Source organism: Platichthys flesus, chromosome 15, assembly GCF_949316205.1.
Source record: "Platichthys flesus chromosome 15, fPlaFle2.1, whole genome shotgun sequence".
Classification (NCBI taxonomy): Eukaryota; Metazoa; Chordata; class Actinopteri; order Pleuronectiformes; family Pleuronectidae; genus Platichthys; species Platichthys flesus.
The window spans coordinates 15,078,844-15,102,916 of record NC_084959.1 but is presented as its reverse complement, the minus strand read 5'-3'; the positions used below and the strand labels follow the sequence as shown (position 1 = coordinate 15,102,916).

The following is a 24,073-nucleotide window of genomic DNA, read 5'->3' as shown; positions in this document are numbered from 1 at the left end:
CGAGCGACTCATCTCATGATTATTTCCAGCACCTCAAGCCTCGTCATGTAGACTGGGAATGTGATTTAAAAAAATAACCCACAAAAATTTGAATCAGCTGCAGCCCTGCATGGAATTAGGGTCGGTAAATAAAGGTCACGCAAGGTAATGGTGGAACGGACGCAAACACGCATATATAAAAAATATTTTAATCACGCTCACTCTGAAGAACAAACATTGGATTTCTGTACAGAAGACAAATCGTTCAATCTGCCGTTCTGTCTTTTTATGTTGATATTGAAAACATGTTTGCCTCCCACCGACAATATCTCAAAGCCTCTGATGGATTACTGTGCTTTATTGCATGTGATAGACTCCTCACTCACCATTGTGTCCTCTGAGGCCAGGGAAAGACTGGGAGGACAATGATGCCAATAAAACCAAGGAATACAATCATGGCGGTGTTAGCGCAAATAGACCCACAAATGGGTGGAGACAATCGTCTATTTTTTATTTTCTTTATTTTAAATACCCCCCTCAAATTGTTTTGATTCAACTTTGAACAGTTCTTCCTATTACTCTGTTATCCGTGTAAACATTTGTGTTGGTGGTGAGTTTGTGAATTTCTGTTGCATCCTGTATGTTCCATATTTTGTCCTTTATAAAAAAATTACATTTAAAAAAAAAAAAGGGCTTGGAGGAGAAAAAACTGTCTGTTGGTTTATTGTGTAATGAATTAGCAGCACAAGATTCAGTAATTTCCTGAATATATCCACATTTTCTGTATATCTGACCATTATAATGACTGGACTGTGGATGGAAACAGTTAAAAAGCATGCTTGCTGATAATCAGATGTCTGTATTTTTTTTAAATAAAGGTTTTTCCCTCCATTCACTAACTCGAAGGGGGCTGTTCCCTGCGCTGACGCTAGGAGCTGTCCGCGGTGCTGAAGTCTCGGCTGCTCTCTCTCCTCTCCATGTGCCGCCAGCTCTCACCGCCAGGAATCCGCTGTACTGAGCGGCCACATTACAAAGAGACCTCCGCATTTCACTTGATTACCCTCGACTCTTTCCACTCCGCCTGTCGTGGAGGAAGTGCACCGGCAACCAGCGCGGCTCTCTTTCTATCATACAGCCCGTACTACCCTCGCATTGCTTATTTTTGACCCCCCCTCCCTCCGCCGTATTGTTTATTCTTTTCAAGCCCTGGAAGTATTTCAGTTTTTTTCTAACACAAAGACGCGGTGTGCGGCTGCACACGCGAGGAGCGACCTCGACTTTCGTAGACATGTGTGGGCGACAGGACTGTCAATTCAAGACCCTGCTCGCGGTTTTGGTTCTTGCTGCCGCCGCGGGCAACACGCACGGGCAAGGTAGGAACTTGGGGTTTGCACGGAGGTACTTTGTGTGGGGACTGTTCCTTCTTTCAAACTGTGGAAGGCGAAGCTACACAGCTCAGTTTGGGGAAATGACAGCAGCTTCACGACTCAGTGTTTGTGGTTGTGTTAACAAAAAAAAGAAATGCTTGCAAATCGAAAGTCAATTTGATGTGTGAAATATTATAATAAGCAAGGTGTAAAAGAGAAGTCACAATACTGCCAAAAAAGCAAAAGTTGCATGCCACAAATAATTCCTCCTTACACACACACACATTATGAAATACCACTTTTTTCTTCTTCTCAGATATTAAATCAGAAGTACGCAGGGGCTAACTGAAAATCGTTCGTCCATGTGGCTCCACACTGCACACAGAGTATATGGCTAATTAGAAGTTATAGATCCCAATATTTTGCCACAGGGTAAAATGTGTTTAACAGTCAGTTACATAATGGTCAGAACTTACAGCACCTCGTCAGAGCTGCCCCGAGTGCACGTACACACAGACACACGCTCACAAACACACATTTGAACACAGATGCAGCTTGAAGAAAAATCCTCGGGTGAACTAATAATAAGATATCCAAGCTACATCGTTTTTTTGTTAATCCATATTCAACCTAATGTGGTCGGATCCCCCTGTGACATTCTTATTTATCTGCTGCGACCCGCAGAGTAAACACTCAGGGAGGATGACTTGTTTGGGCACCGAGGTCTGTGTGACAGACGGTGCTCGGTAATAAGACTCTAATCCTCGGGAATTGCTGAAGATTATTGACCAAGCTGTTTGACACAGTTGAGTGCTTGTGGGAAGCGGCCACGGATCCGTGCACAGTGGCCTTGTCCTAATTATTTCTCTATTGTGCGTCTGCCCTCTCTTCATCATCACTATAACTACGCTTTCTCTATGATTCGACTTGTCGGCAAAGTTAACTTACAGTTATTGAGGATGTACAGTAAATCTCATTCTGTTAAGATAGTGGACGTAGACATGAGTCACACCCGGAGGTAGTGAAGGCAGATACAGTTTGTCCACTATGCTGGACATAAGTAAGGACTTTTATATTCATATGTAGTAAATACTAACATTTAAATAATCAGCATTAAGTGTTAAATATATAGAAACAATTACAATTTGCACGTTTGACAGTTTTTATTCACACACTTGATTTGACCATGAGTAACATACTTTATTATATCCCATTCCTTTTGCATGAGGTGGAATAAATGCCTCTCTACGTCTTCTTTTGATGAAGCCTTTTGTGAAAGCTTTCCGTTTGTGGATTGAAAATGAACCCATCTATGAGAACCGAGTGATTTCTAAACAACACAATAACTATGAAAATGACTTTGTCCTGCTGCGGCAGTGCGTGTCATTAGGATTCATCTCAGCTGCATCCAAAATCTGCCGGAAAAAATTATCTCACACTATCAACATAGCCCCTGCTGATTGAATTCCATGGTAAAAGAGAGGTGCTGCGTTCCTTCAGCAGAGTTTCACAACCTCAAAGTGCAAATCCAATTATTTGTTGTATAGCCTAACTCCCGCAGGAGACATTTTACATTCTTTAAATGTTTAATTAACTTCTTTAAGTTTACACACACTCAAGCAGCAGTGAACTATGAAGTAGTGCTTATGGAGTAGGATTATTTGTTGCACATATCAAAATAAAAACACCTGCATGGTTCAGTCACGGCTCAAAACTCCAGGGAGAGGACCAAGTGCACCGTGCACTTTTTTCTTTTTCAGAAAGATCTAATTAAACAGGCCCCATTAGTGAATTCTCCGCTGATGCTTGGCCAAGAAGCCTTCATCTGCTTGTAATCCTCCAAGGTGGGACATTTAACATTTGAATTCTGTTGGTTTTGATGTGTTGCCATAATCAGTTTAATATACATGAGTGAGAGATAGGGAAGTTTAGGTTTACAAGAGGTCTCACTTGTGGCACAGCCGGTGAATTTGCTTCAGTGTGATTCTCCTAAAGTGGGAACACAAACACACATCGACTGGAGCTCACAGTCGTGAGCACAGGGACACAGACGTTTTGCAAAGAACTTTGAGAACCGTGCCATTAGTTCCCCATGTGCACCGAGCAATTCATTGTGCGAAAAGAGAAAAATCGTCCTTTTCAGTTAATCGTTTTCCTTATAATTAAAGCTTCAGAGAGGGTCATCAAAGGTACAAGCAACTGATTGTTCCTTCAACCGTCGGGGGTTTTATTTTGCATTCATGTTGCGTTGTTCCTTACACTTGCTATTTGCGGTGCAAGATCAGACTGCTTTTGTTACTGGGGATTTTCACAATTGAGATTTAACAGCACATCGATTGTGACTCATAAAACACTCATTTCTAAAAGCTGATTATGTATTTTCCTATGTGCCGCACGACAGAAGTTATCAGCATCTCTGAAGATTTTTTTTTTTTTTTTTACAATACCAGTACGCAGGATTGTTTTATTAAAATCTCACTCGCTGAATCCTCTGTAGATATTAAATGGGAAAACATTACAACATTGCTGTTGTAATTTTCTTCTTTGTTTTGTGAATTATTATTCGATTTTATTGGCTTCTATGTTTTCATGCCTTTTCAGAGTCGGGGAAAATGTGGATGGATTAAAGATTCATTAAGGAAAAGACTGTGCAAGAAATACAGTATTTAAGACTATCGGCACAAAGTATAAGTTTATAATGGATAATGTTGTTATGCTAATGCGTTGGTCGAGCCTTTGTTGCATTTTTCATTCACATTAGAAAGAGGAGGTCATTTGGGGAGAGAGAGGGAAAGATCGTTAAAAGTTTGATCAAAACCTCACCGCCCTTCGACTTCCACTGCAGAAAACAACAACAAGAGAAATAAAACGCACAACCCCTAAATCTGGCTTTTCATGAGGCACTTTTATTTCGTTTGTCCCTGACCCGGATGTTGTGTAGAAATGTCAAAGGCACTCAGTGGTTCTGAGTCTGCGCTTTCCTTATATCGACATTTCATCATCCTCAGAAATGGGTAAATAAAATAAAACATATTAATTATATTTTAATATGAATGAAATCAGCATTCATTTCATTAGAACATTAATGTATTTGTTGTGGAGATATGTGTTGCATGTTTAATAGAGATTCCCAGCGACTACGTTTCGAAGACGTGATTTTCCAAATTGTAACAAGTCATTAGCGCCGTGTGAGAACGCCACAGGCATTTAATTATCTCACTGCAGATCTCTGAGTGACAAAACTTTCTGTGAACGTTAACTTGCACAGGCAACCTAAAGGCAACAGCTTCAAGTCGTCACAAGTGCTATCAATCAAATTTATACCCTGCTTTGAGCGTTACTTTCACAGGACCCTGTCACATACGATTCTGTGTCAGAAATACCGGAGGAACCAACACTGTGGAAATCGTCAGACTCAGTCAAGGTGGGTGTACTGAAACTTGAGTACATTCACTTAAAAATATATTAATCTTTTACAGCTATGACTCATTCATTCCCAAAAAAACGGCATCAATTTTCTAGATGTTTTCAAATTGTGTAATAAAAACATGACAGATACTTAATAGCTAATCGTGCGTCCATTTCTTGGCCGAGTGAGAGAAGTACTTGAAGTTTTACACAAGTTAACGACATTCAGCGAGGCCTATTATCTTTATGCCCAAGCATTATCTTCTGGCAACATTGCTGTGTAATGATCTGGGAGTTCGGAAAGTTTATGAATCCTACAGAGCTTCAAGTCTCTGATTTGGATTTAGGACCAAACACGCAGAGTCAGATGTAGCACTTCCAAAAAGCCAGTTGTGTTTATTCACACAATTTCAATCCAAGGAGTTACAGGAGTGGAATCTAAATTAGCTGAACAGGACAGATCAGGGTCAGGCAGGTGAGGAGGCCATGTCTCCACAACCCCAGGGATTGGGACTGAACCAGGGAGAAACCAGAACAACAGAGTGGGTGGATCTGGAGCTCAGGGAAACTGGGATTCATCTTCAACAAAACATGTTGGGAATTCCAGTTTGTCATGGCACAAATACCAATGTGGCAGATCCAACGATGATATTGTGTAGGGGCTGAAGAAAAAATGCTTTGGGGAACTACTGCTTGGTGCACGTCATTGTCCAAGATTGTGATAACAACAACGTTGGTTGGAGGGAATTCCCACAGTCAATTTCAAATGTTTATTTGGCATATACAATGATATTGTGAGGTATGCATTACCATCTTTAAATAAGAAATCAACATGTCTGTCTCAGTCTGGCTGTGATGTGCTGCTTTGCTTGTATTTACTTTTGTACGACAGGTCTGACTGTTCCCTGTTCCCTCTCTGACTGTTCCCTGTTCCCTCTCTCCTGTCCACCGCGACACAATGCATGATGGTATACTGGTTATACACTATTTCTTCAGGATGCATCTAGGGAAACAATAAGTGCACTATATAAAGTATAAAAAATGTCACTAAAAATAAGGACAGCGCTACAAAATGGCTAACTCACAATGTAGTGGTTTGTGAGTGGTTTTCGGACCCAGTCGGGGTCTTTATACTGTGGAGAACAGGATGATGGGATGAATGCAAGCAGGTGAATGGACCAGGAGGTGGGAAGGCTCCAGAGCTGGGGGGGGGGGGCACTGGTCTCACACACACACACTGAGAGGAGAGAAACAGACGGGAGACAACAGTGGCAAACTGCAAAATCCTGAAAGTGTGTTGGTTAAGTTCAGAAGATTAATGACTCATTTTGCACAAGACATCATTATAATATTTGACAAAACTTAACACAACATATTGCATTTTGGATTGCATCAATCAACCATGAAGAAAGATGATTTGTTCTGCTTGACGGGCTACAGACATTAGTTTGTAATCGTGAGAACGTCTCTTAAGTGGCAGTTGGGTGAGTGAATGATTTCATGTGCTGTTGAGGTTGTGGTGCGAGTGATGGCCTTACAGTTGAGATCAGAGAAGTTGGGTGTGGGAAACCCTATAATATTCGCAAACAGTATGGGTTATATATTGTAGTAGTAGTAGTAGTAGTAGTAGTAGTAATACGGGTAGTAGTAGAACATGTTGAAGAAACAGAACAGTAAAGCAGGATGAGTTGGATATCACTTTAGAATATTCTTGATGCAAATACCATACAAAATAAAATTGCATAATTCCAACATTCCTCTAGTTCTTAAAACAAACTGCAAATTTCACACATTCAAAAATATCTGTTCCGTAAATATATTTTTCATAAAAACAGGGAAAAAGTTAAAAAATTCTCTTTTCCTGCCATATAAAAAAAATCCTGGATCCAGACCAAAATTGAATGGCTTCACTTGTGACCCATGATGCATACACCGTAGTGTTTTGGATGCCGCGTTTGCCGCCATAGTAATTCACAGCCATGAATTTCGCGGCAAAGGAGTATTTGATTTGGTGTCGAGTTCAAATGTTAACAGAATAAATCACTCCACCTTCAAACGACAAAGTCAAGACGAACTGAAATACACTTTGCCACGAAGCGTTGGTCTTGATTCCAGATTAATACGGGAAGAGGATGATATTGGAATCGACTCCACTGAGAGTGTTCGAGATAATGAACCCACAGAAAGGAGGGAGGAACGTTTCCCCGCTTTTGTATTGACACCTGTTTTCACCACAGCGGAATGGAGCTCATTTCATGTTCCGAACCAGCACTTTGCGTGTGCTCATCTAACCCAATTGTGAATCTCTCCGTTTGTCTCGCTATAATTAGAGGTCACAGCACCGGCTTTCTGTTTCCCCCGAGCTGGAAGTGTCGCTCGTGTTTCGCAAAAATGAAATCTCCCGGGATCATGGCGCGCTTGAAAAAAAACCCTGAACTTCCTCTAATTCTAGGGGAGGTAACAGAAATCATTCAACACCTGTTTGTTAGATTGCCAGTGATTAACTCCATCAAGGGCTATTCAGCATCTGTGTGCTGTCATAATTAGTTTAACTTTCCCAAGGCCTGTCAATGGTAAATGAGAGTCATTATGCCAGAGTGGCCCTCTTCAAGGCTTGGCGCCTGCCTGCCTCAGCCCCGCTCTGTGCCTGTCTCGGTCTCTTTCACTGCCTCCTAGGTGGAGCTCACAGCTTGGCTGAATGCGACTCATTTCCAACTCTTCATGTGCAAATGCTTCTCTCGCTCCGTGAGACTGTTCTATGCATCCTAATTTGAGTCGTCGCCTCATATATTTTCCTCCGCTTTTCAAAAGTGCGAGGCTTTATTTTTGTCAGAGGGGAAAAAAGTAGTATTTCTGTGAGGATCTTTATGGATTTCATCAGTGTTTTGCACGGATGCGTTCACAAACAGCTGGTTTTACTCTATTTAGGAAATAAATCTTTGTTTCGTCACTTAATCTGACTGTACTCGGTTTAAATCTAAGTTTAAGTACTGTGAAGCGATTAGACTCATATTCCCCATATTCATTCTATGTGGTGGCTTCATCTTTCAAAATCAGGCCATTCAGAGAGAAAATGTTTTTATTTGAATTCGTTTTCGGAACAACGTAACAGCTTCTATCCACCAGGCAGATTAATATACACTGCTCAGAGTCACCAGTATGACGGACACAACAATAGCATACACTGACTCACACTCAACACAACAGACAGCTGTTGCAATAATGTTCACCTTGAGATTCTGCTGCAGCTCTTTGAACAAAACACGCTTGTGTATATACAGTAGACGTGTATGTGCATGTGACTGTATGTATATATACATAACATGTATTTATATAACTATATCATATTATTATTGAGCCAGACCTATGTTCAATATGTCTTTCCTGCCATTTGCTCAACTCATAAATATGAAGTCTATAGGTATAATTAGCTTGAACGTTAAAGTTACACCAACACTGACATCACACTCACGATCACCACTGTAATTAATATTGACCGTGCTGGATACGCTGCCATTTAGCAATTAAGCTATTAAATCAGAACCATGATAATATGAGCTACTGTTCAAGTGTCTCTTTATAATCCCTACACCTAGAGATACGTGTGAACACAGAGATGACAAAAAGGGTGCATCTTGATATGCTATTCTCCATTTGGTCTATATTCTATCGCAAATTTTTGTTTTGTTCTGACTATTAAAAATAGTCCATGCTGTAGGACTACCTGTTAGAATAAAGCAGTCCAATGCCGAGAGGAGAGTTTTTTTTTTCTTGATTTCCCATTTCCCACTCTGTTTGTTTAATCAGTTTGACAGTCTGGATAGACCTGAAATGGGTTCTTCCGTTTAAACAACTGCGTGAGAGGTTCCTGTGTTTTCTCAACACAGCAATCTCTTCGGAGATTTAAAGTCACACGTTTGGGATGAAATTGACAACATACATCGTCTGGCGGATGAGGGAAATTTTCTCTGCTTGTGCCGCTCTCCTTTTCAAAGCAGAGAATTGTGGTCCGGCATCCAGCAGGGAGGGCAATGGACTCGGAAACTGGTCCTGGTTAGTTGGCGGTGGTTGCAATTTATTCTGAGTGAGGACTACCCCTCCAGCAAAACCCTAAATGAAGCTATGCCTGCCACTTTTTCAAGGCTGCACGTCACCGGCTTACTTTCCACCTGCTTTGCCTTTGGCCCTGCACCTTATCGATCGACCAGTCGCACACAGAAAAAAAACAGAAAAAAAACAGTTGGCATGGTGGGGCTCCCCCAGGCCGAGCCTCCTTCCCGCACCTTTCACGCTCTGCCTGGCTGTGAGCACACCTCCCTAATCAGCACTGGCGTGTTTTGGGGGCTGCAGTTGGGATGGCGCTCTGAAACAATTAGGCCCGGCGACAGCTCTAGCTCTCTTCCCCCTCTTCTTCACGCCAGATCCCATCCAGAAAGCATTACATCTGTGCCAGTGGAAAGGCTTATGTTAGGTCAGAGCATGCTGTGTGGAAAGAAGCAGGTAATAGGCTGTGTAATGTGTTGGGGAAGGAGGGGGGCAGTTTTTAGTATTCACGGTTAGTTCTGACCTCTGGCAGGCTGAGCCACCCCCGCAGTAATTTCCTCCGAAAAGATGTAATTGAATTCATCAGGATGAGTAAACATATTATAAGTAGCACAGAAAGATAACAATGTTGTGGATAGATCAAGGAAGGGGATAGTACCTCCGCGAGTAATTGAAAATGGCCAAAGACAAACACGAGAGGAGAAAGTGTGAAAGACGCGGGGGGGGGGGGGAGTTATTGCGTTTGTAGCTGGAGTGTGTCGGCTTTTCACTCCTCGTGTGCTCTCACAAGATTACTTCATTTCTATTCCCAATGATGAATGGTTTTAAACAATACTTATTATAACATCACCCAAAACAGTGCAGTGGAAGTAACATCACTGAAGTCAAGGATATATCCACACGGCTACTTTAGTGTAGTAGTGTACGCAACGTCGGGGCTGGGGTTGAAGTCTGGACGGGCAGAAAGTAACAATGATGTAGAGACTCACATCCACGTCCTGATTGGGTGTTTTTGGTCATGAGGTAGCCTTTGCTGATTCGGCAGGATCCTGTCACATGACTCCCTTCCATAGGAACACTACAAGCAAGCCCCTGTAGAAATGCGGCATGGCCTACATGTCATTTGGCGGACATTTTATCCGAAGCGACGTATAATTAGTGCATTCGGCATCTATGAGGGGCCATTTAGGAGTTCAGTGTCTTGCCCAAGGACACTTCGGCATGCAAATGAAGAAGACTGAAGATCGAACAGCCGACCTTCTAGGTTGAAGAACGACCACTCTACCCCTCAGCCACGGCCGCCCAGGTGTTGCTGACCCTGTTGTCTCTGCTATCGCTGTTTTGCAGTTAAATTCTGCAACTACAATGATACCACTGTTTACACACAAAGAAGACAAGCTATTGTTTGAGCAACTGATAATTCCCGTGTCCAGCGGGATTCGCATGCCTTCCTGTTTACACCGGCACACGCATCCCCAGCGTTATGCATTTTAAGGTGTGTTAGTATGGATTAAAACTGATAGAAAAGAGATTGTTTTTTGCTGGGTTCAAATGAACATCACATCCATTCCTGAGCATTTTGTCCCAGCTCATGTCTTCAGTCCAGACAATACAGACGCAGAGAGGACAGCTGCCATGTGACAGCGGGCCTCTGTAGTGAGACTCGTCCAGGCAATGTCCCAGAGGACCTTGTCTATAATTTTCAGGTTCTAACATCGACCGCCATCTTCATAATATCGAACGTTGTCGGTCCAAGCGCCTGCCGGGTGGTCGGGCAATTGTCTGTCAGTTACAAGGTAGACCCTCCGCCCCCCCCCCCCCGCTTCCCTCTTGCATGGGGAGCTGGCTCATTGTGGCCGTTTCCATCTGTCGAAGCAGTGGGATACTCACCCGTATGAATGGACTACTTAGCAGGGCTCTGTGAGACCGCGCCATTGATTGCCGTACTGTAACTCTTAGCGGTGAAGGCTGGGCCTGACATTTAGATCGCGTGTGACAAAAGAAGTGATGCAAGGCTTCCTATTGATGGAGGTAAAGCTTTGTGAAGCTGATAATACCGTTTACTGCAAAATAACATGACTGTATCGCTTAATATCTGGTTGTGTTACCTGTTCTTTACATATCAGTTGGTGGATGGATTTCAATTTCAGGTCTCACTAATGAAACCTTCGGAATTTTGTGACGCTCCTCCCCCAACTCATTATAGCTTATTTTCTCCTTATTTACTCAAAAATATCTAATAAATATGCCAATCCCAATTCTCCTCCTCCAGTGGAATGTTGTGGTTTTGAGTGACAGCTTTACGATCGTTTACCATTAAACTCGGAACAGAAATCAGTAACCTTATCCACAGCCTTTAAAATCACCAGGTCAGCATTTGTCCAACAATTTGTATTTCAAGCAAATATCTGCAAAAGAAGGACATTCCCATCAGCCTCGGCTTGTGATTGAACTAATTAGCTCTGCCAAGGATGTTTTCCTCTACTTCTAGTTCCCTACTTGTTTGTTAGTTAGAAGAATCTGCAAAAAACACTAAAACTAAAATTTGGGGAAGGGTAAAGGAATGATGATCGGGATCATGGGGAAGATGGAGGATTCTTTTTTTTTTTATCGACATTGCAAGAACATTTTCATTGATTTCTCTGAGAGTAACTCATGCATCTTGATGGGAAAAAAACTGATGAAAGGGATCTGATAATTCTGTGTGAAAATGAATGCAACTAAGAAAACAAAAAGCAGATCAAATTAGTCAAATTAGGTGTGGTTTCATATGGCCTCAGCAGAGGTATGATCTCTCTTAGGCTATCGACTGCCATTGTAGTTACAAAATATTCACACGCTAACCCCTCAACCAAGGTGCTGAACATCATTGTGTTAGCGTTTCTTTTTGTGAGAATGTTTCCATGCTGATGTCAGCATTCGGATGCAGAACATCACTGTGTTTAAGTAAGAGCCACCTACATCTGCCCATGGACACTCTTGTCATAATCTCAGTGTGCTCATCTCTGGAGTAACCCATCAATATGATTGTCCTTTAAGGACCTTGCTGAGAGTGAAGAGGCCTTCTACCAAAAGTGTTTTTTCAATGAGTCATCCAACCTGCTATAAAGCAGAGACACTAAGCAATTGACTGGGAGGATCTTTCATTTTTCACCTATTTTGTTCGTTGTCTGAGTAGCGCTGTGGTTTAGTTGAAGATCCTTAATTGTGTTGTAAATATCAGGAATACCTCGGATGTCCTAGCATGAGAGAATCCTACTTTTGGTTTAGGTTTTCATGTTGCATTCTTACATTTTTGAACTGATGCATTCGTACAGGGGGAGTATCACTTGCCGACGGTAAAATGTTCATCTCTTCCATGAAACTGCTTATGGTTTTGCTTTTTATCCATCATTTTACACGTGAGACTGTTACATTTTCCTCGGTAATGTGTGTGCATATTGTTAAACTTTTCCTCTTGGTTGCCTTCTTGTTGTTCTGGGGCTGATGTGCTGAAGCCTGTAGGCCCATGTATCCACAGAGCATGATGTATTTCAATTAATTGGTTATTACTCAAGCATTGCACTCCGGTGATATATGTAATTACTCTCTTTCTTCCTTTAACCGAATAAAGGGTTTAATGCCATGACATTAGTGAAAGGTCAAACCCCAGGAAAATAAACTGAACTTATTTTACATTTCATGCTGTAGTATTGCTGTAGAGTCACATCTACAGTCTGTCGTTTTTTTACTTATTCTAGTGTGAATATGCCATAACCATTACATAATATTCTAAAAACCTTATCAAACGCCTCATTTAACCTGGAGGTTTGAAATGTAGCTCGGCAGCATCGGGGAGGAGCACATATTCACTGTGTGAAGCCTGGCTCTGTGTACTTTATGGGATTATGAGTGAATTATAAAAGGCAAACAGAGAAAAGGAATTCTGACAGTAGAGGATGAGCTCTGCGGATCTTCGGACAAGGCCTTTGATACAGTTTGTCCGTGGCAAACTGAGAGGCTCAGGAGGCCAAATGACTTTCTTTGTAATGCCATTTGTAGCACTAACTCCTGTGATTCCCTCATGTATAAAACATTGAAATGTGAACATCACTGGAATGAAAGAGAGTCAACCATCAATGTCAAATTTGCCAATTTACTGTCCTCCAAATACGGTTATTTAAATCAATTTTGGCCAAAATAAGTAATAATTTCACAAGCAACACATTAAGAGTAAAAAAATCACCAGTTCGAGAAGCAGTCCAAAGAAGTTTCATTGTAATAAGAAGTTCTTTATGGTAATTGCCAGTACTTCCGTGGTCAAACAGTATCATCAAACCAACAACCGTTGTAGAAACACACCTAGATGTCTTCTCACCAGGAATAGTGATCCAGTCTGACCATTGTCATAAGCAGATTATTACGTCCATTTACTAATCCTGTCTTGATTTCTCAGCTCAGCGGGGCTTTAATCCTCAGATCATGGTGTTCACCACTCTGTTGTACTGTTGTAGCATGAAGGGTTGTTTTTCTTTAAATCCACAGGGAATCTGATGTCCGTCAATGAGCAGGTCTGGATACACAACATAGTGAAATGATTGTGTTACATTGGTCATGATCCAGTATGAATGGTGGAAGTCAATGTGGGATGTGGTGACTCAGCTGCTTTGCGAAATAACAAATTCATCTTGCACTACCCACATTTATTTGGCTATGTTGGAGCAGGCACTCTCTTGTTTTCAGGTTAGCCTTGGGTTGGTGTCTTCGGTGCAGCAGGGAAAGCACATTTCTCAATCAAGGCCAGTGATAGACCGGTGATCTGTCCGGGAGGTACACCCGCTCTCGCCCAGTGTCAATGAGGACTGGCTCCAGCCCTCACAGGACAGAAATAATGGATGGATTGATGTCTAAATCTATCATTTAGTGTAGAATCTACAAAGGGAAAACCAACCAGATCCCAGCAGCTGTGACACAACAACATCCATGAGACCTGCCGTGCTTTTTAGAAATGCACAACTTCAAAGAATGCATGGTTGTCTCGCCATTTCATCTCTCATCAACAATAGACAATGCTTAAATCGCACGACAATCTCTTGGCCTGAGTACCTGCCCTAATTATAATATACATATATATATTGGTTCTTTTTCGCTATCATGAACACATCTCTGTTTTCCTTTAGAGGATGTTCTGCAGGAAAAAAACAAAACCAGGATGTTTTTCAGATGGCAGTATTGGAAAAGGAGGGAGAGTATTCCTTTTGGAAGATCATCCAGAAGTGTCCATGCTGCTAGCATAACACTCATACGCTCCTCGAGTTCTTTTCTCCATTCCTGTTGCCGCATTGTGCACGAAATGTTCTGCTACAGCCAGATGTCTTTTCACCAGGACAAAAGGAATAAATCTGGATTCAAGGACAGCTGTTGAAATAATGACTTGGTTAGACCCTCCAGAATATAGTGCGGTATCTTATTATATATATGCACACTGGGAGAATATGATTTTCTGGCCCCGGTGTGTTAATCATTCTGGATTCAGAGAAGGATGGAAGAAGAGGTAGCATTAAAGTGGTAGATTTCATTGAGGAGCACAGCACCTTCAGCAGGGAGGTTTTATCATGTGTTTTCATGGGAAGAATTGCGCCTCGGATCAACTCCGGTAGCAGGTTAGAAACACATTGAGAAGGAGGGTGTAAAAGTGAGAGCAGTTATAGAGAAGAGGGCAGACATGAAGACAAAGTCGTGGGGAATCGCGTCCCCTTAAATCCTTTTAGCGGTATAGCATTAGATTCACTATTTTGTCCATGCTTTTCATCCAAAGTGACTTAACAAAAACCAGGAGAGCATACAGAAGCCCACGCTGCTCAAATGGTTATATTCATGAGTGTTTTCATTCCCAGCATCCAGACAAGTGTCATGTTATTTCATGCCCAGGTGTACACAATAAGGAGCGCTGTTGGCCAATGGCCTGTCAATGTCAGTGACCATTTCCGCTTGAAGGTGACACGCTTGTGTTTATCTGAACTTATTATGTGTCCCCCGTCACGGGCGCCTTTCTTCTGGCCGGTAAACAAATCCAGACAAGGTTTTAGCAAAGCTGTGAAAAATCTCATCAGAAAAGTGCACCACTTGGGCCCAGTGCAATTACCTTCTGTAAATGAAGCTCAGTCTATCCGGCGTGGCACTCGCCCTCTGTGCAGGCGGGTTTTTCGCACATACACCGTGTCAACAAAGCGGCGCGGGGCCCTGCCGTTCAGAAGGTGCCAGGCTGTTTACCTTTGTTGCTGTGTGGATTGATGAGGTGGCTGAGGCAGAGGCGGGGGCATGAGGAGAATAGTTGGGAGTACGGCTGTGGAGAGAGGTGTTTCCCCCTCAAAGGCGGCTAACTGAGTTTGACAAAGCTGTTTCTGCTGAGAGGCTGCAGGGACGCGGCTCTGGCCCGGCTCCAGGAGCCCCGGCCTCTGCATGTGGACGCACGCTTGATGTGTAGCGATGAAAGGTAATGCAGAGACAGACGGGAGGAGACAGCTCCCAGGGAGATTGAGAGTTTGAATAGTGTGAGTGAGAAAATACAAAAATTAGATAATGCACGGTCTGAGGTCCAGGGCAGATCCATATCTGACATATTTGCTGGAGCTAACATTTTGTCTAAGCCAGATCTAATCACGGTATTGAGGGATTTCATTTACAAAAAAACATCAGGAAAAAAAACACGGTAACTTATTGATCTTCCACAATTTAACCTTTCAAATCTGAGCCAAGAGAAGACTATACAAGCTAAATTATTAATTAAAGAAGTTTTCTTCATTCCTCACAGCCCTTCCTGTTTTTACTTAGTTATTCTGATTCCAACCTCTGTCCTCAGGCTCTCACACATTCTGTTTGAATTTGTCTTTCTCTCTTTAGATTGAATAATTCTGAATTCGGTACTTCAGAATTTCCTGTTCGTGTGGCATTTAGCCAACTCTACGGCTTTTATGCGGGACAAAGCGCCATGTGATTTTTGCACGGCTCCAACTGCCAAGGAAATTGGATTAAACGTCAGCTGTGATTTTGGAGTCATTTCATTCTGCAGCCTCTCCTCTTATTGTCTGCATGTGCACTCTCCGTCTCCGCATCCCTCGCCATTTGCGAGGCTGCTCCTTGTTCGAGTTGAAAAGGTTAAAAGCTGCAAAGTTGATGATGGACTTTGGATTTTTTTCCTTCTTATTCACTGCACTCGACTGTAAATGAAATCAGGGATAAGGGAAAGGTCTCAAGCCAACTGGATTTGTCCCCGTACAAGCCAATGCGATTTAGAAGCTCACATTTAATTTCACAACACAATCCAGTCTGTCCAAACTGATTATGAAGGCAAATATAAGGACGCCATTTGAAGGCACCATTTCAAAGAGATTCTAAAAGTTCACAAATCTTTTTTTTATCCACTCATTTAACTTTCTGTGCCCATCTGCAAAAGGGACGGATCTGCAGGGATTACGTTGCAAACTGATTCTTTCAACGTACGTGTGGCTGGAAAAACAAATCTTTGTAACAACTAGAAATGAACTCAGTCGAGCGCATATACCTTCGCCAAGGACCGACAGTCCCTGTAAATTCAATCAAGCCCTTATAGCTAAGCAAACAAAAACAATGCTGATCACAAAATCATAAACTGCGTAGAGGGATGATGGGTAAAAAGACAAACCAAGCAAAAATGAGAGCATACTGCTTCCCAGGCAGACACCTTAAACTCAACCAAGCTGCACCGAGCTACTCAGAGGCATCAGTCCCCCTAAGTATGCCTCATTTTTTTTCATAAAGGTCCATGGATTTTTTTCTCGAGAAAAGGTTTCATGGAATTTTGATCCAAGTTGCAAGATACTAAAGTCCTGTTGTGTCTCATTAAAATAAAGTTTTAACATAGTTACGTGTTGTTACGATCAAAACATCTGACACCGTTTTTTCACGTGTTTTCCACTTTTACTGTCATATTCAATATCAAGATATTTCTACCAAACTGAATGAGGGCTCAGGATCCAAAATAGTTAAGGGTTTATTTATTAATTGGTGAGAGCGTTGTTTTTTCGAGCGAACATTTTCTTCATTCGTTCTTTTCGTGACATTTTTTGTTGGGGGTATAAGAAAAAAGACGAGACATGTCAGAGAACAACAACAACAGGATGCACTCATGGAGTGCAGCTAAGACTACACATAAAAGTGCGAAACCCGAAAAACAAAACTTGAATGTAGCTAAGAACATGTTTGAAAGGTGAGGGGTACTTTCTCAAGAAAACATTATGAACAAAACACCCGCTCCTGGGCTACGGTGGTTCGGGGCCTTTTAAACCAAGAATTATTGACCAGTAGACTCACTGGCAGAAATCGCAGGGAGGTGTCATATTCACGCTTTTCATCGACTCATGGACAGATCCTCTGAATCGAAGTGTGTTAATAGATCCCCGGGGGAAAGACATATCTTGTTGTTTCCATGGTAATATGAGGGAGGATGGTGGGCTTGCAGAGACCAAGAAACTTTTACTTGATACAAGGTGAATTTCAGACAACGGTAAAAAGCACTAAAGCCCGATCTTTCAATTTAGACGTGTCAAGAGTCTAAATAGAGTGGGACAATACAAATTAATCATGAAGGACAAAAGAAGTCTGGAATGATTCTCGAGGGGATGCAAGAGAAAAGGGTCAATACAACAAACACACACACACACACACACACACAGACACACTGTACAAACTCACAGTGCTCCACCATTAAGCAAATGGATGTGGAAAGGCACTTCAGTGTGTTTGCTCTTTGTCTCGGGCCGTCTGAGGATTCGGCGAGTTTGAAAACAAACCCCCCCTTGATCTGAAAGCTCCGAATCACGGAGGAGATAGATCAAAGCTCGTGCCGTCCCTCTAAGTCTCTTCCGTTTGTGTCGGGAAGATTGAGCGAAGGAAGGGGAGATAAAGAAGGAGAGGAGAGTGCAAAGTTTCCGCGTGTGTGTGTGTGTGTGTTTGCGTGCCGGTGCACTCGGTGTGTCTAATTAGGGTTGTGTTTTTTTTCCCGGTAAATACGTCAAAGGGCGGAAGACGGTTTTGGCGGAGAAGGGCGCGGAGGACAATCCGTGTTTCTGGGCTTCGCACACGCTTTGTCACACGAGCAGCGCCCCCCCCCCCCCCCCCCCCCCCCCCCCCCTCAGACACGTTGAGACAAAATGGGCCTGATAAATGATGAATACAAGTGAGGACTTGAAAATGTTACGGCTCCTTTTTTTAAATCATCTGAGATTCCGTGCCGTGGTTCTGTTCCTTGCTCATATTAGCGTGTAAGCTACAAACAGTGATTTTAAAGTTTTAAGAGCTTAGATACGAGGGCTGTCCTAGCTCGGCCAAACCAATTAGAAAATTGCAACAAATTTACACAAGGCCCCCCCGCCCCCCCAGAAAAAAATGATCTGGCCCGGATAGTGATTTCCTTCATTAAAGCATTCGGGCCCCTCGCATGTTCTCGGCTATACCCTGTGTTCAGTTAATGATTATACAGAAAGCTGTCCTTCTGGCCTTTATTTGAAATACTTCCTGTGAGAGAAGCGCCTTAAATTAATTATGTTTGCCTAATGAATAATTAAGCCAAGGGAAAGATAATTTGGTGTTACGCAGCGAGCCAGGCCATTGTGCATGTAAAGGAACTGGGGCTCTGCGTGCCTGGCTGGTTTCACATCGGGAGTGTGAAATGAGAATTAGCAAACAATTTGCCTCCTGTTCCATCCTTCACCATGACTAGAACATCAGCGCTGATTATGTCTTGACAAGTGTCAATACCGAACGCCTATTTGTTAATGGGGCCAGGCATATGTCGTTTGCGAGGTGTCCGGTATTGGATCTCATAAATGCTTGCAGCTTGTCAGGATATACTGCGGCAGAGGTTGAAGTGCAGCTCTTATGACGGGAGACGTAAACAAACATTAATAGCTTCTTCTCTGCGGAGGTGAGACGCACAGGGCATGAGATTAAGCCACGAGAGAAGGCATTTAATTACCCAGGTCTTGCAAGTTGTCACGGCGGAGAAATACATGGGAGACACCGGCGCAGGACTTTAGAAGGAAATCAGGCACTCCAGCGATAAGGTTTGTCGTGAAGCTGTCTCTCCAGACCAAGGTGCTGCGACATCAAACGATCCCATTTAGGTATTTATATAAATGTGTTTCACCTTCATTGGAGAAAATACAATTTTTCCTTTCTCCTTAATCCACTTGAAGGCCTCCTCATTCCTTCACAATCATTTGACTCTGCCTTTCTTTAGCAAAATGCAAACCTCGGATTCCTGCAAGAAGACTATCTCGAGCTTTTTTATTGCCTTTTCAGGTGATGTGTCGGATCAAACTAATACTTAGGGATGCTTGTTCTTGTGCACTAATATGCACAGATACATTCTAATAAGGCAAACAGCACTTACAGTTCCTGTTTTGTTTCACCCCAGTGATTTTATAGACACACACACACATGCACACGCACGTGCACACACTTTTCTTTCTATCTCCGTGTCCTCTCCCCCTCTTTGTCCCTCCCCGGTTCTAAAGACTGGCCAAGAAATCGTTGGCTCACCAGAGAAAGGGCAAATCCTCTTCAGCCAATTTAAATTCTCCTGAGCGCATGCTGCCGACTATTCCAAACTAATTAATAGACATGTTGTGAATAAAAACACTTTGATTATGAAAAGAGGTTGCCCCTCTGCCTCATTTTAGGCTTGTCATTAGTATGAGGACACATGTGGTGAATAGCTGGAGTGTTAGTACCGGCGGCCCGAGACAGCCGCAGATGCCCTCGCTTGATTAAATCTCTCGCTCCATGTTTTATTCAGGGCTGACTGCGTGGACCCGGTGCCACAGTGTGTGATTAGCCATACCTGTACCAACAAGAGAGCCAGGGCAAGCAGGAGAAGGAGGGCAAGGCCTGTTCTGAGGGCAGGACACAAAGACATGTGACCCCGGAGCCCTCGCTCACACAAGTGCACTCCATCACACACCGCCCTGCTGCTCCCTCTGTCAAAGTGACATACAGCGCAGATCTTCCTTTTCTACAGCACCACTAAACCTGCACTTGCCCGCTTTTATTTATGTGGCTGCCCCTGCGTTGTTAAGGTGTAGCGGCACATTGGCTGCAACTCCTTCGTGCGTATACTATATCAGCATAAAAAAAAATGTGTTTAGATATTTGTTTAGATTTTATTTTACACATATATGAGTGTGTTTTCTTCCTCTGCTGTGGCGTTAGAGTCACATGAAGTAACCCTCCAAGCATGTGGCTGAGTTTAGAAAAGACATGTAAATGCTTGTTATGATTTGATATAATTATAACAGAGTTAGAATACCTAAACATTTATATAATATATCTTTATATAATAAAAATGATATGTTAAATATGTGAATTGTCATGTTTATAATATATATATTTTAAATATAATAAATATGATTAGTTAAATACATTAAATATATAAATTTATATTGTTAAAATCTTATGTTAAAAATATTAAATGTAATGTCTTTAAATGACTGTTGTATCAAATCATTTGTCCATATTATCCAAAAAATGTAAATGATTTATACAAAAACATGCAAATATTTCTCAAAAGTAACTAATTATAAATCTGTAACTACAGACAAATCATGAGGTGTTGTCGGGTAAACACAGAGTCGTTTTTTGTGGAGAAAGACATCACACATCACACGAATGGAAAACACGCACGTTGGAGCTGTTAGTGTTACACTCCACTGCTTTATTGATCGTATGGTTGTAGTGTTGTAGATCTCAGGGATGTTCAAGCTCTCCAAGCTGGCTGTCAACATGTGGTCCTCAGCCCAGCTGACGAGTCCCAAGGGGGGGAGGGGGGAGCCGGACCCCCCCTGCAGGAGCCATCTGTATCCTGGACAAGACAATCCATCATCCTTCGCCACAACGCTCAATTTAGGGTTCTCCTGCAGACAGCTCGAGGCGCTAGTCAACAGCTTTACATGTGCACGTCGGTAATGAGAGCCCTCGAAAGCTGCCTAGTGGCTCTCAGAGCAGGACTCAAGGGCTGAAGGGAATCAATGAGTCCACCCGCCAGGCTGAACCCTCGCCCGTCCTCCAGGACTGTTCAGATTGCGGATTTCTTCTCTAATTGTCTCGTTGTGGAGGCCAGCAGCACTAAACTTTAGAGAAGGACAAGTAATAATTGTTAAAGGACACACTACAGTATTCATTTAAATGACTGCACAATAACTGCTCGTGCAGTTAAAGATCCTGAAAAATTCTTCCTGTTATCTATAAAGCATCGCTTTTTCTACCAGACAATCTAACCAGGATACTGAGGATAAGGAAATTCCTGCTTGAAGCAACTCTGAACCTTTATGTTTGCTACGCCCTGTGGCCCTGAGTGTACCACGTGCAACAACAGTCGTCCGAACATCCATTAGAGCTCTTGAGTATTTTGATCATAGTGTAACTCTGCTTGGGGCACCCCGGAATCATATTTATGGCGCTAATGGCTGGTGTTGTTGTAGATTTCACAGGAAATTTACATTTTCCTCTGCCAGGTATGTTGACTTATAGCTCTCTTTCATTTACATCCTGGGGGCAAAACTTACAGGGGAAAGGATGATTATACGCAATTTATGGAACTGTGTTCGTTCATTGCTCGAGGACTGCCTGCTGCAACCGCAGGAAAGTGTTTCTCATTAATTTCCCAGGCAACATGGATGTTCCAAGCAACCCCCCCAGTCACATGCCTGCTTCCTTAACCCGAGGCGTCCACCGGCCCATCGCTAGGAAACACGTAAATATACCTCAACCCTCCAGCCACGTCTCTGACTCGGTGCAGAAACAAGAAACCGCCATGAGAAGGTCCGGGGGTTGTTATCGTTTACAGTGCTCAGCTGTACCCTGCTGAGAATGTGTTGATCCGAATGGCCGCCTGAGCCGCTGTCACCCAGCGAAGGTCTGCTCGCTGGCACATGTGCTCACATTGCCCGGATTCAAAGTCTGTCAGTGAGTGATGCATTCATCTGTCCAGCAGGTAGAGCAAGCAGAATCCATTTTGTGTCAGTTAATTCAATCAGCCTCGGCCGTCTGCCGCAGGCTGACGCTGCTCCGAGGGGCCGCGGGGTCTTCAGAGAGAGGAGCCAGAGGAAGGATCCCGGAAGGGGGAGCGGGGGGGGGGGGGGGGGCAGCCCACTGCCATGGCCAGATGAGGCCGTGTTACACACCGACTCGGCGGCTCAGGAGCAGATAGCTGCGGCTTATCGAATGTAAGCTTCGGGAAAGAAGGCCAGTGGGCACTCCCAACAGTCCGTGTTGTCACATTGGGTTCACATCTCGACATTACAAATCTCATTCTCTCACGCTGGTGCGCCGCGGCTCTCACGCAGTTTCACGATAATCGCGCAGGCCGGACATCTAAATCCCCCCTTCCTACAGGTTCCCAATTCCACGTGAGACTGGATGTTTTTCTGAACCAGATTCAAAAAAATGCTGGAGGGGTTGGCAGGACACAGACAAAACGTCCATATCGTAGATCACCAGCCAGTGAGCTTCTGTAAGGGGGGATTGGTGTTGTAAGATTTGACATTGAGGGGATTCAATCGATCCAAATATGATTTAAAAAACACTTTAATCACGCTGTATCGAAAAGAATCAGCAGACTTTGCACACATTCTTCACAACTTTGGGAATGGGAGGAGTGAGAGAAGCCTAATGGGCCATGTGCAGTCTGAGCACAAAACTGTATCACTACTGGTAATTAATTGGAATAGAGTTTGAAAACATACATTTACAAGGTCAGGAATCATTCCATATTTAGTCACTGGTGTACCTTTTCTTTCTATTTTTTTAACCTTTATGCATTGAATAAATGTTTTGGCTAAATGTGTTTACAAAGGTTCAAATGTTTATGGTATCCATAAAACAATTCTAATTTTCAAAACTCAGAGATTAATGATTGCAAAACATTAGTTTTCCTTAAACTAGAAAGGATCCGTTTCTGCCGCAGCTCCCACAGTGGTAAAGTCGGATGCTCTTTGAACAAAGCTCTATTGGATTTCCATCACCACAATTTTTATATCACAGGAATTGTGAGCTGATGTTTTCGTTTCTATTCTTAGCCAGACAAGCCTCCAGAGGGCCCCTTTCTTTTATTTTGATCACGCAAGAATCCAGATTTTCCTTTCTTTTTTCCCAGTAATGATCCCCATCTTCCCCATCTGCGAGGATGCCAGCATGACTCCCCGTAGACGAGCAGGCAGTCTGAGAAATTAAAAGGGAACATCTCAGCCATGTGGATATACGGAGACGCTTCATCTCAAGCATTAATCATAGCATGAGCTCTCCTTTAAAGGGAAATACTACACGTTATGTTTTAACCACCCACGTAACCGCGCAATACAAAGCTACAATGCTCTTCTGCTTTTCAACTAAATGTCGAATCAAAGTCATCTTTATTTTCTTTGCATTTTCCATCAGCTCGTAATTCTCTGTATCAGCTCAAGTGAATGCGTTCAGTTTGCATTTATACAACATGTTTCTGCTCAAACCCTGTGAGTGTAATGTATGTCTGTGTCTGGGGATATGTGTGTGTGAGTGTTTGTGTGTGTTGTTCATGGCGTGTGCGTCAGAGCACTTGAGCATGTGGCCAAAAGGACTGTCACTAATAACGGAAATTAAATTTCTGTAGATAAACATATGGAGATTGCAGGGTGTGAAATTGACTTCAGGCTGTGAAATTAAAGGCAGCATCCAGCGAGGTGGTGTTCAGGGGGCGGGGCGTTCTCCACTGTACGCGTGTGTATGCCGCAATTCAATTAGCGCCCTTGATCATCTCCTTTAGCAAGTCTGATGTGCTGTGACTCTGCGATCCACGCCGCGAGACGCCGGCTCAATCTCGGAGAGATGTTTGATTTATTTGTTCATTAGGAACTCCCTCTGCAGTCTCAGACCTCTCATCAATCCCCGTTCACACTCACCAGGCACAATCAGCCGACGTTCCGTCCCATAGCCAAAGGGAAATAAAAGGAAAATTGGCACGCATCGTGGCCATTGATGAGGCCGTCCCCTGCCAAAATGTCCAACTAACCCGTAGCGTGGTAATCTCATCCAAAGTGGATTGAATATTGAACAGTTTGGCGTGTGTGAGGAAGGCGAGTGGGCTAGTGAAATGCCAGGAGGATTAAGTCGGTAGTGGATGTAGCGGCGTGGCAGAGGCATGCTGTCCCAGAGTTGCTGTTTTCTCAATAATAGAAATGTCAGGAAGAGGGAGGAGGAAAGGCGAAGAGGGAAGAGGGAAGAGG

At 43.0% G+C, this 24,073-nt stretch overlaps 1 protein-coding gene across 2 annotated transcripts in view; it reads left to right on the top strand.

Annotated features, from left to right (window-relative positions):
* The first annotated feature begins 953 nt into the window (after nucleotides 1-953).
* LOC133970208 (seizure protein 6 homolog) overlaps nucleotides 954-24,073 on the top strand; it is an 83,819-nt gene continuing 60,699 nt past the window's right edge. For both annotated transcript variants that reach the window (XM_062407088.1, XM_062407087.1), the window contains exon 1: nucleotides 954-1,352. In XM_062407088.1, the coding sequence (XP_062263072.1) occupies nucleotides 1,268-1,352 (85 nt within the window). In that variant the 5' untranslated portion in view covers nucleotides 954-1,267. The remainder of the gene's footprint in view (nucleotides 1,353-24,073) is intronic.